Source organism: Thunnus albacares, chromosome 18 (genome assembly GCF_914725855.1).
Source record: "Thunnus albacares chromosome 18, fThuAlb1.1, whole genome shotgun sequence".
Lineage (NCBI taxonomy): Eukaryota > Metazoa > Chordata > Actinopteri > Scombriformes > Scombridae > Thunnus > Thunnus albacares.
This window is the reverse complement of record NC_058123.1, coordinates 29,320,776-29,333,674: the sequence shown is the minus strand read 5'-3', so window position 1 is coordinate 29,333,674 and position 12,899 is coordinate 29,320,776. Positions and strand designations below refer to the sequence as shown.

The 12,899-nt window shown below is 40.6% G+C and overlaps 1 protein-coding gene across 1 annotated transcript in view; it reads left to right on the top strand.

Moving 5' to 3' along the window:
• Positions 1-1,976: 1,976 nt before the first annotated feature.
• The window catches only part of slc27a6 (solute carrier family 27 member 6), a 42,323-nt gene continuing 31,400 nt past the window's right edge, over positions 1,977-12,899 (top strand). Inside the window, exons 1-3 of the mRNA XM_044333774.1 lie at positions 1,977-2,587; positions 8,013-8,222; positions 10,748-10,906. Coding sequence (XP_044189709.1) covers positions 2,101-2,587; positions 8,013-8,222; positions 10,748-10,906 — 856 coding nt within the window. The 5' untranslated portion in view covers positions 1,977-2,100. The remainder of the gene's footprint in view (positions 2,588-8,012; positions 8,223-10,747; positions 10,907-12,899) is intronic.

Genomic DNA, 12,899 nt, shown 5'->3' with positions numbered 1-12,899 from the left:
TTATTTATTTATTTGTTTTTATATTATTTTCCAGGTGTGTCACTCTACAACTGACTATATTCTCATGTGGAGTGATGCACTTTGCCAGAGCCAGCTTTTCTCTCACTGCCCTGCAGAGCTGGGCATTAAGACTGACTGTTGACAGTGCTGTTGACCTGATGGATGTGGTAAATTGCAACAGTTTAATCTTGTGAGAAATTCATCATGTGAATAAAATAAATGTCAGATTTTCAACTGATATGATTAAAAAGGAAGCAGACCATGTGGACTCACCCTGGATGTTTCATTTACTGTAAAGTCGGTGACACCACAACCAAGCAAAATAACTTTATTATGTGGATTATGTCTTGTTTGCATACTTGATTTGTTCTGTCAAACTTTCTTTTGTCTCCCTGTTATATGATATTTCCCTTTGTGTGATGTTTCCTCTCTCTTTTTTTAAAAACTCAAAAGAAAAGCTGTCTTGACCTGAATATATGTATCTCACTGTTTCAATATATTGCAGAGAAGGACAGGGACATCATTTTAACCAGTGTTTTGGCATTTTTTTTAGCTCTTTCGCTGCAAATCACATGAACTTGATATCTCTGCTGACCATATTCAGCCATTTTCAGACATGATGTTTTTTTTGATGAATTACTTATTTCAAGCCAGTCAAGTCTTTTATACATTGAATGAATGGTAACCTGGAAGGTGTGAAAACATTAAAAAATGTGTAACACTGAAGCATACATTGGTGAATAAATACATGGGTATATAATCCAGTATTAATAATAATAATAATAATAATTTGTAGTATAGGTTACAACATTCATAACACTGTTTTGAACATCCTGATTATTTGAATATCTTTTGCATTATTTGCTACATCTTTCAGCTTAAAATAACCAAATTGAACCTATTTGTTCTCTTTTTGTAGTGAATAGTAAAAATCACTAAGAACCACTGGTGTGTGTTTCTGTTTAAATGTGTGAATTAACATCTTCAGCAATGGGGAATTCACTTTTAAAAAATACACTCTCATTACTTTTAGTAAGACAGAACAAAAGAGGACAGAACAGGTCCCTTGGTCTATATCAAATCATGAGATTTGCTTGTAATTGTGAGTCTGAGTTTCTCCTGGCTCTCGCTGCTTTCCAGACACGGAAGGTAAGTTAGAAACCTTCTACTATATGTGCTTTTTGGAGTATTTTTTCTTTCTTTAACAAAGTAGTGTTTACAAGTAGTAAATATAAGGTTTAAAAAATGCTTTATACTAGTGTCACATCTATTGCAAAGTGCAAATGCTGCTTTCTATAAACTGAATCAATGAACTGGACGTCCATGGTGCAATTCACAGTGACAGGCTGGTCAGAGCAGAGGAGATTATTTTGTATAATTTACTTAATAGCCTAAATTTCAATATTTATAACTTTATCCTTCATCTGCCTTTTGATGTCATCCATCATATCAAACAGTGTTTTCCTTAGAACATAAAGACTGCATCTTTTACTCTGTTGCTACTTACTCTCTTCTGAACTTTTACTCAGTAAAAGTTTGACAGCAGAGGGCCTCTCCTCACTGCTAACTGCCAGAACACACTAACTCTGTTATCTGAGTTTTAAACAGACGAGAAGAGCGCCTCAGCACGCCCGCCCACTCATCTCCACAGCAACAGTCACATGATTTCACTTCCAGAGACACAATGTCAAATTTCCCCAAGAAAACAAGTCTTAAAGGAAATCATCTTCCCTTCAAAATAAAATGCTTATGTTGTGTAACTTCTGTCTCAGGATGAGGAAAAAGTCATGTATTTTGCATGCCTGCCCGTCCTGGATGATGGGGTGTTCAAAAAATATATATTTAAATTAAAAAAATAAATTATTAAATGTTTTTGTACAGCGTACGCCACATCGTCCTGTCAAATTATCCTTTATTTTGAAGGCAGCGTTTCCCATGTTCTGCTCTTATGCTGTGTGGCTTAACTTCAGTTGGCTTACATCACACTGACAGTCCCTGTTTCTCACCTGAAACATGTAACCGTGAGTGTAGTGAACAGTGCGCTCACCTCTGAGTCCCCACAGTCTCCTCGGTGACCTCTTGCTGTCTCTAGCTGCAGACATGGCTGCCTCTCTGGGCTGGCTCTCAGCTCTGTTCGCAGGTGTTTTCTCTGCTCATGTGTTGCAGAAACTCTGTTTTCCATACTTTTGGAATGACCTCGTCTTTCTGCTGAATATAATCAGGTACGGCGCGAAGCTGGAGCTGTTCAAGCTGAGATCCAGAGTGTGTACAGTGCTGGACAGGTTCATCCAGCAGGCGCAACGTATACCCGGCAAGCCGTTTGTTATCTACGATGGAAACATCCACACCTACGGGGACATCGAGAAGCGCAGCAACAGACTCGCAAATGTTTTCCTCGACAGACTCAAACTGAGGAAAGGAGACTGCGTTGCCTTGCTCATGAACAACGAGCCCGACTTCCTGTGCGTGTGGTTCGGGTTGGCAAAGGTCGGCTGTTCGGTTGCTTTTCTCAACACAAACATAAAGTCCAGGTCTCTGCTACACTGCTTCAACTGCTGCGGAGCCAAAGCTCTAATTGTCGGCGCAGGTAAAGCTCTCACCTTCCTGTTATAACTGTGCTGAATCCCCACTTCTCCTGTACACCACTGTGTCTTATGTATTACAAAGGAGGTGAACAAACTACCTACTGTACTTCAACCTGCATGAAAGGGTCAGTTCACCTTAACTGAAAAACAAAACAAAAAAAGGTGGAGAATAGAATTTTGTTGGCGCCGCTCAACACATCAACACAGTGTGTTTCCAGAAATAATGTGCCACTCACTCTTAATAATCCATATCATTTAATAATAATGATTCGTTTTGTGGTTTGGGTTAACTGACCCCTTAAGCAATTTTTTTATATAAACATTGAGTCAAATGGCGTCATGTGATAGGAAGGGGTCACTCAGAATACCAAACACATAGAAAAATAATACAGAAATTTGCAGGGATGTGCAGCTCTTTTTTTAAAGCATTGTTTTGGTTTCCAGTCCTCACATTGACTGTAGTGTTGAGTCTTACGGCTCTCATCAGTGTTGCTACACTCACAGATATTTTTCTCAGGAGTTGGTGGAGACCAAAACAGAGCTAAAAGGAGCATGAATGCTGGATTTACGTTTGTCAGGTAAACACAAACATGCTGGATGTGTTAGGAGGCAACATACTCTGTTAACGATTATAAATGTATAAGCTAAGAGAATGTCAGATAGAGCTGCACGCAGCTGTTATTGTGCTCAAAGGTCAATCTGGTTGCAAATTTTTATGATAATAATTGCTAAACCAAGAAAGTGTCAGGAAATAGCAAAGCAATTTTCCAGAATCCAATGAGATGTCTTCACATTACTTGTTTTGTCAAACCCACAGCCTCAAACCCAAAGTTTTAAAGTCATGTGTGTAAATACAGTACCAGTCAACGGTTTGGACACACCTTCCCATTCCCTTCAATGAGAAAATGTGTCCAAACTTTTGACTGGTACTGTATAAATAATGTAAATGACAATAAAACAGAGAAAAGCAGCAAACCCTCACACTGGAGAAACTAGAAGCAGTATTTTTTTCTTGATAAGCAACTAAAATGATTCATTAATAATCAAAATGATTGTTAATTAGTTCTGTGTTGTTCTGTTATTGTGTCAGTACTAATGCAGGGCTGTGTTTGTTTTGGAATCAGTCAAATATTACTAAAGAGGCACCTTTACATACAGTACAATTGAAGTACTGTCACTTATCCCAGTTGTGTATTTTTTACATATAAATATATATATTTTACACATGCTTAACATTAGATAGAAATGTAGTTAACATGTAGATAACATGTAGTTTAGATACAGCACACACTTGTGATAATGTCCAATAGAGAACCACAATCTCCAAATGTCCTGCCAGGTTGGAGTTCAGTGAGGGATGTGAATGGCTGCTCAATGTGGGCATACACTCTGAAATATGCCGTTATATCTAAAACTGATCTGATTGATGCCATGGTCTGGAGGAAAAATCAAAGGTGTAGGTCACATAAGGACCCTCTAAGCTGGGAGCACCCTGATGAAACGTCATTTAACGTGCAATATTTGCTGTTCCATTTAAATGATAAAACAATATGACATTCTGGAAGAATCCTGTTTCTACAGTTAATAGGATTCACCATGCTGGAGCCATGTGACAGGATGACAGATCATTACTCAACTAAACAAGCATGATGTTGGTCAGGAACACTGTCCTCACTACAACCCCAGTGCAACAGAAGAAGGAGTCATGGAATAGCTGGGACAGCCAGACACTGATAAGAGAAGCTGTGGTGCCATATATAGACACTGTTCCTATAGGATAGGCTTACACAATATTGTACTTGCTGTTGACATGATTCTCCTGTGTCTGAGAGTACAGTGGATCCTGCAAGAAATGGAGAGTCATGTCACTGTGGGAACATTCTCGTACACTCTCCACGCTCTTGTGTCATTTAAGACTATTGGTAGAGCTGAGGTATCCGAGAAAAATCAGATTCTAGAGCTTATGGTTCAGGGTTTATTGAAGTAAATCTAGAGCAGTGGTTCCCAAACATACACCTGCCTTCTTTTCAGCTAAAAATTACACCACACATGTGTTTATAAGAATTTATTTTAACAAACTCGAAAAAATACAACAAACAAAAAAAACTTGACAAAAATACAAAGAACACTGATGTAAAATATATAACATACAGCAGGTTTTTCCCTGGATCTTTTTGAGATAAAGGTGGCAAAGGTTTTAGAAGGTGCATGGTGCGACATACACAGTTTGTGTGCACACATTTATTAGTCGTGCGCTCAAGTTAAAAAAAAATCATGATTTGACAGACAAAAGTGTCCAGAGGGATTTAAATTTTATACCAAGATGGAACAAAAAGATAAAAAAAATAAAGATTGTGACAAATGATGTTTATTTTGTAGGCCTGGGACAATATGCTTATATCCTGATTTGATATTATCATAATACTTGGGTGCCAATTTGATTCAGAATCGATTCTCAATTCAAAACCAATTCTCCATTGAATGAATAGAAAAGGGGGGGGGGGGAGCTCTATTTTCAGTCTCTTGCTCCAGTTTACTTGTGTGCCAAACCATTCACTGGTGTCTGTAGCCCATTAAAATACAATATGAAACATAACTGGCAGAGGTAAATATAGAGAGGTAAGGTAAATGTTAAAACATTAACTGCATTAATTAATGGATCAATTAATTTGTAAGCATCTTACAGTCTCCTAGCTGTATGAGAATCACAAAATGAGGGGGAGGTGCTCCGCTGTGTTATCAACATCATGTCTCCAGCAGTGGAGAGCAGGTTCTCTGCTGCACTGTTAGCTCTGGGGAAAAACATCATAGTCCAACACACTGAGCAGGTGCAGGGTTTCTGAGGTGAAACAGACTGTTCAGGGTTATATTCTTCACCTCAGAGTTGGTTTAAGTTGTTTAATGCTGCATTGTGTGTTGGTCAGCTGGTCTCCTTTGTTACTGCTGGACTTTGCTGCTCTGCTCTGCTAACATTAGTCTCTGAGTGACGGCGTAGAATGTTCACAATATACTTCACATTCATCTCACAAGGGTAATTATGTAGTATTTAAATAAAAACATTCTTGCAACCGCTGCCTTTTGTGAAGGTGAACTCCAGCGTATGTGTGCTGTAGACTGTCCGGGTGCTGCACTGCTCTTGCAGTTGAGTTCTGCCTTTTTTGTTCCGTCAACGTCACGCAACGAAATTTCAACAAAGGTGGTGGCCAGTAATACAAAGGCGGCATGAGTTACATGGGCAGGGAAAACTTTGTTATTTACCTAACCCCAGTTCTCTGAGTAATATGAGTGAGATGTCTCACTATTGGATGCACGCCTCGCTACAGCATTAATCTCATTATGCCAATCCTGATTGGCTGGTGAACATGTTTGTCTGCAGCAGGTAGTGCCACCTACCTGAAATAGCTTATGCAGTGGACACTGCCTCATTCAAGATAAGCACCTCTTCTCACTCGCCCCAGCAAGAGGGGTTGTCTGGTGAGACATCTCACTCATATTACTCAGAGAAGCGAGAAAGTTTTCTTTCATAATATCCGTTTCAGTGTCTCACTATGGGATGTGGTAGCTCCCGTATTGCACGGGGCACTCTCACCCAGTGGGAGAGGCGCTGCTTTGTGACAGGTGGGTTTTGTGCTTTGTTTCCCCACATGAGGATTAGCCCAGGAGATAAACAGCCTATCGTCCTCCTGAAACCCCTCGTCTTATCCATATAAGTGCACACACTGGACATAATGCATGACCACTGCTCTCTAGGCCACAAGGTCAATTGGAGAACATGAACCAACCACCTTAGGCACAAAGGCTGGGTTGGGCTCCAGAGTCATCCTTACATCACCTGGGGCAATCTGGGCATACGAGGGATGCACCGAAAGTGTATGGATGTTGAAAAAGCACGAGGCACGCCCTGTAAACCTTAACTCTTTCTGCCGAGAGGCGAGCTGTGAAACACACCGAGTCCAGAGATAATCCCAGAAAGATTATGCTCTGTGCTGGAGACATCATACTCTTTTCCGTGTTCATAACCGAAACCCGAGTCGGATAGGTGTCTTATGAGAATACGCATATGCGCCCTGGCCTCCTGCTCAGATTGCGCTAACAGCAACCAATTGTCCAGATACGTGACCAAGTGGATACCCTGTTGTTTCAGAGGGGCTATTGCCACTTCTATGCACTGTACGAACACCCTCAGGTTTAGAGACAGGCCGAAGGGGAGTGCACAGTACTCGTAACAGACTCCCTGGAAAGCGAATCTTAGATACTTTCTGTGAGGAGGATATATTGGAATGTAGATTGATGGAGGTGAACTAGATGCAGCAGGGATGCATGCGTGAGCATCTTGAATTTGTATTTCCTGAGATATTTGTTCAGAGCCCATAGATCCAGGATAGGGCGAATACCCCCGGGAGACAGTGGGTGTTGCCACTGCACTGTTATTGATATTTCGTTCATTATCATTGATTTGGCTTTTTTTTTATTTGCCATGCCCTCAGCACTTGGCCTGGACGTGTCAGCGGGACACTTTTTAGATGTTAGACAGGGAGACTCATTGTAGCAGTGAGGGAAAATTGAATCCTAATCACGCATTTTCTTGCTTTAGAGCTAATATTATTATTATTATTGTGTTATTATGTATTGTTAAATTATTGTCTGTCAGGTACGTATCCTAAAAGGGTGGAAAGAGTGGAAGAACTCTTACAACAACAGCAGGGTTGCTCTGCTTCATTTTTCAGTGCCAATTATCCTCATCATCCTACTGCATTATAATTCCTTCAGAACTTTACTAGTGGTCCTTCCTTGGGGAGCTTTTAGTTTTGTTTTTCCTAACCGGTGATGGAGTAGGATTCATAGATGTGTCATAGCAGTTATAAGTTATAATTATCCCTGAGAGACGGTCCAGCAGTGCTAACATGATTCAGAATAATGATCAACAAAGCAGTGCTGTGTTCTCTCTTTTTATGACTGTGGTGAGCTGATAGGATTTTGTTTACTTTGTGCTGCATTAGAGTGCTCTTCCATGTATCGTTTGAATCAAGGCACTCACATTTAGACAATATTGTACTTATGTTACAATATACATAAGGAGTTGAGTTTTATTGTGAAATACTCGACTTCAGTCATTTGCCGTGGAGGTTCATGATATCAATTGGCACGGTGTATAATTTCAGTCATTGAGAAAGATATTTGCATACACTGATTACAATTCCATTCTTAAAATATTCCATGCAGTCACCATGAAACACCAGCACTAGTTGCACAATCCTTTAAAAAGTACGTTTTATGGTATTATACCATTTATCATAATATATTGTTAGCTTCCTATTTGCCCTGATGTATTTACACCACACATGTAGGACACAACACATTTTATTTCAGCACAATCTTCAATCACTATCATGAAATGTAACTTGAATCTTGGTCTCTGTCTTCCAGATCTAGTGGAATGTCTCGATGGCATCCTACCCAGCCTGCTGGAGGACAACATTCAGGTGTGGGCTATGAAGAGCCAGAGTGAGCACACACAGGTTAACACTCTGTTGGATAACATAGACGCTGCCTCTGATCAGCCTGTACCAGCAGTGTTACGTGCCACCACCTCCCTCAAATCCCCCACCCTCTACATCTTCACCTCTGGAACAACTGGTGAGTCTGTACACTACAGCTCAGATAGGACAGTTCATACTAATGACATCATGTGTAGTCTGTTCTTGTAACAACCCTTTCTCAAATAGGGTGTTTCGTGTACAGTATGACAGAAGATCATGAAGAAGAACACCTGAATTGTATAAAGTGAACTAGTACTGTGTCTGGTGGCAATAGTGTTGCTGTGATGTAGGAACAAACATTTTACATTTCACTCTTGCTTTGATTAGTATGGAGCTCCCTGAAGTCAGACACACTTTACATCAAAGAACTGAGCATTTAGCAAATGGCTGTACAGGAAGATTAGGCACAGCTGATGCCGATCAGTGGATGCAAGTGTTTGAATTACCATTATGCTTCATGTGTTGTTTGCACAAAGTATGGAGCACATTCATACAAATTATTATCTTTTCCACACAAGTTATACTCTTTTTAATACAAGATATGACTTTTGTTATTATCTTATCTCATCTAACCTTTTGGGGTTTTGGGGCTTTATAACAAAGAAATGATGAATAATTGTTGGGGTAAATTCTACTGCAGTACACCAAAAATTATAATACAAGAGATGATATCTAACGTGACTCCGAGCTTTAGATGACTTGCGTCATATGTTTGTCTCCTGTATTAAAGAGTATAAGTTCTCAAGCACAATGTGAATGCGCAGAGCAATATATACAAAGTTAGTAACCCAAAATAAAATTGATCATTTTGATCATCGACCTTGGACTTTCAGTCTGGTCCTGAATGTCAGTGAGAGGGCTTCTTCCTTCCTTTTCCACTAGGCCATGTTCCCCACCATTTGCAGGTTTTGTGTTAAATCATTCATTTTCATTTCAGTTAAACTGTTTTGCAGTCAGGATGCAGGTATAAAGCATTATTGGGTTTATTTGTTGATTTTCCTTCAGTTTTAAGTTGTTTTGTTGTGATTTGTTTTTTGCCATTGTTTCATTTGCATTGTAGTCTTTTCTTGCATGGACTCCTGTCTGGAGTATTTGAATTCATCATTTTCTTCAAAGTCTTCCAGTGCCAGAAAACATCCATTGCCCTTTATGTGAGGTGTTGGCTAGGCAATGACAAATAATCAGTCACCATCTGTGTAGATTATTTCTATAATTCAAGATAAGTTTTGTATCTGGAATGCTATGGTCTATTATAAAGCCTCCTATGAGTGTTATGGGTGTGTTGGTAACAGGGTAAACAGACCAGATCAGATGTTCCCCGAGGCCTCCTTCAGCTTCCCGTGGGGACACCTCCTGGTGTAATCCCTCCAGTGTACCTTCTCACACCATAACTGTGTTTGTCTTAATGCAAAGACTGAACTGTGAGCTCTTGCTCTGGTTGTACATGGTTGACAAATGTATTATATACAATGTCAAAACATAACACACGCGGGGATAGGCTTCATGAATAGGCTGTCAGGCCTACAATATTAGTGAAAGTAGCTTGTATTTTAACGAAAGTGTAATTCAGGACTTCACATAGCCTGCAAACATGAGTCCTACATTTATTATTAAAGGAATATTTAAACATTCTGAGAAATATTTCAACAGCATCAGTAATCTCATGTCTGCTCACTGAGCACAGAGCTGGAGTCATAATAAGTTGAGTAAGTACTTGATTCCTGTTTTCATAAAAGTATTGTACAGGCTTTCACACAAGTTTTTGTCCTTTTAGGTGTTGAACGTTTAATGTTTTAGTTAGTTTTGGTTACAAAATGGAGCTTGGATTCATTTACCATAGGTAGGGTAGGGTAGGTAGGGTATAATGAGTGACACTGTTGACTTGCATTATGGGAAGTGTAGGATCCAGTGGCATACTATAGGATAAAAATTAGGATATTTCTTCCTTTGCTGCTTCAATTTGAACCATTTTGAAGTCTGTCTCTTGTGAGTTCCCCAACTTCATGGAAGTGATGTACTAAATCGCTGAAATACCCCTTTAATGTAAAAAGCCCCAGTTCAACACAGTGTAGACTGAACTGTGATCGAGAATTTGCTGGCATTTATTTTTTTAGAAATCCCTCTGAATTTGCTGTGAAATCAGGCTCTTCAGAAAGACACTAAAAGCTTGTTCCTACTGGAAGTCATTCATCTGTCAGAACAGAAATGCTTTGACTTCAGCTAATACGGCTGTCTTCACCATCTCCATCACATGCACATCATGATGACCTGAAGAGAGGCTTTAATATAGAGGGAGAGCTTTTAACACAGAGGACAAACCAGAGAATCAGAGAGATGTCAGGACTGAAAGCATGAAGACTGACTTCCTGTGCATGTACAACACCCTTCTCTTTCATTACTGGAGACAGAAGCCACAAAACTATTATGATATTGGTACAATGACAATGGAAATGTTTGCAGTGTTGCATGATATTGTATTGCAATGTCAGGGAGGTAGCACATGGCCGGTTTAATCTAATGTTAGCCAGGTTAACATTATAGTCAACTGGCAGGCAGTGCAGTTGAATTGGTCAAAAAGTATCAAATGTTTTTTTTATAACATCATGTGTTTAATTTTCACAGGGCTCCCTAAGGCTGCAGTGATAACTCACCTCCAAAGCTTGAAGGCAGCAGGAGGATTCTGGGCATTTGGGGGGACTGCAGATGATGTGATATACATCCCTCTGCCGCTCTACCACAGCGCAGCTTCACTGATTGGTATCGGAGGAACCATTGAGCTGGGTGGGTAGACCTTAAATGTTCCTACATTTTGTATTAACTATATGTTATAACCATCTCTACTATCTTGTCAGATGAAATCAACACATTTCAGACATGACGCTCATGTCAAGATTTTAACCCCCTACTGCAATAACATGCATTTTAGTTTGACTCTTGTTCATGTAATGCTCTGGAACAAATCTGAGCAAGCTTGACACAGACTGTCCCTGAGCTCAAAAACCCTCCGGCAGAGCCTGAGATAAACAACATTTCCAGAAACGTTCAACATCACAAACAACTGAATGCTAATACAGCAGGTGGCTGGGGAGGTGGGGGGAGTTACATTCTGAAGCAGGCAGCAGTGCAGCAGCAAGGACAGAACTCAGCATTGTTGTAGGCAGACTGAATAAGTGCAAAATGTTTATATACAGTAGACTGCCTATTGTGAGAGGTAGGTCATGGACATACATGGTTTGGAGGATGTATGGAACATGTTATTATAAACTGACTTCCTTGCCTGCTTGAATGACCATGAGGCTCCATGTAGCTTAAAGGAGCTAGATGTATCATTGTTGCCACATTAGTTTTGAGAGTTAAGATTGTTGTACATGTATGCAGCATTTCAGGTGTATGGGAACTTTGCCGGAAAGAGGGAGACCAGGGCACCCTCCTGGTGCCAGGCCTGGGAGGGGAGCTTGCTAGTGAGCGTCTGGTGTTCAGGCCTTGACCCATGGGACCTGGTCAGGCACAGCCAAGCTGGTAGTTCCAAGTCTGGAAAGTGAAGCCAATGCTGAAGTGCCTTAAACTTGCATTCTCTCTAATAGTCAGCAGGGGGTGATTCCACTGGCTCCAAAAAGAAATGTGTTTGTATAGAGTAGAGTCATTTTCCCATAGAAAATGACTCTACTCTACTCCTCACTTGACTTATTACCTCAGTAAACATTTTCCTAATGAGTTTATTGTCTCAATCACTAGTTTCAAGACCTCCTCAATACAGTATGATGTTCATTTAGTAAATTATGGACTGATTTAATTTAAATTTGAAGATAAAGCAGCATATGCTTTAGGGCATGACTATGTTGTGATTGACAAGTTGCTACCATGGTGACAATGTTGGTTTGGTAACGTAAACATGGTGTAACCCCAGATTCAGGGTACAGGCGTAGCCGTTGCTATTTCAGTGTGTTTTCAGTTCATGAAAGTTAATTTTAACCATTCGGTTGCCTAAGAAAGGCAAAGACCCTCAGTCAGATGATCAGTTTTTTCCGGTAAGTACATTTTTGATTAAATGGTTTTAAGCCTGTTTTTCACTAGTGAAAATTTGCATCAGCATTATCATAGTTAACCATAGACTGTAAATGCACTGTGCTAACCAACCTAGCAGCAAGCGTTAGGGTCAGCTCCGCTGTCTCATCCAAATGTCACTTCTCATCACCTCTGACTCCAAAAATCCAAGATAGCGATGGTCAAAATGCCAAACTGAAAGCTTCAAAACCAAGTCCACAAACCAATGGGTGACGTCACAGTGGCTACGTCCATTATCTATGGGCACAGCCCAAAGAAATAACATGGAGTCGCTACCCTGTGGGCCCACCACCTACAGGGATAAAGACTAGGGTGTGGTGCATTGCCAAACGGTCAGCAGGCAGGGTTGGGGACCTGGATGTGCTGATCCCAGGCATTGTAAACATGGAACATCACCTCTCTGGTAGGGAAGGAGCTGGAGCTAGTGTGGGAGGTGGAGCGGTACCAACCACATATAGTTGGGCTCGCCTCTACACACAGCACCAGTTCTGGAACCAAACTCCTGAAGATGGGCTGGACTTTCTCGTTTTCTGTAGTTGCCCAGGGTGAGAGGCGCCAGGAAGGTGTAGGGATACTCACTGGTCCTCGGATGAGCACAGTGGTGTTGGAGTTCTCCCTGTGGAACGAGAGGATCGCCTCCTTGTGACTACATATGGCTGGGAGGAAGACTCTGTTGTTTGTGCATATGTGCTGAACAGCAGTTTGGAGT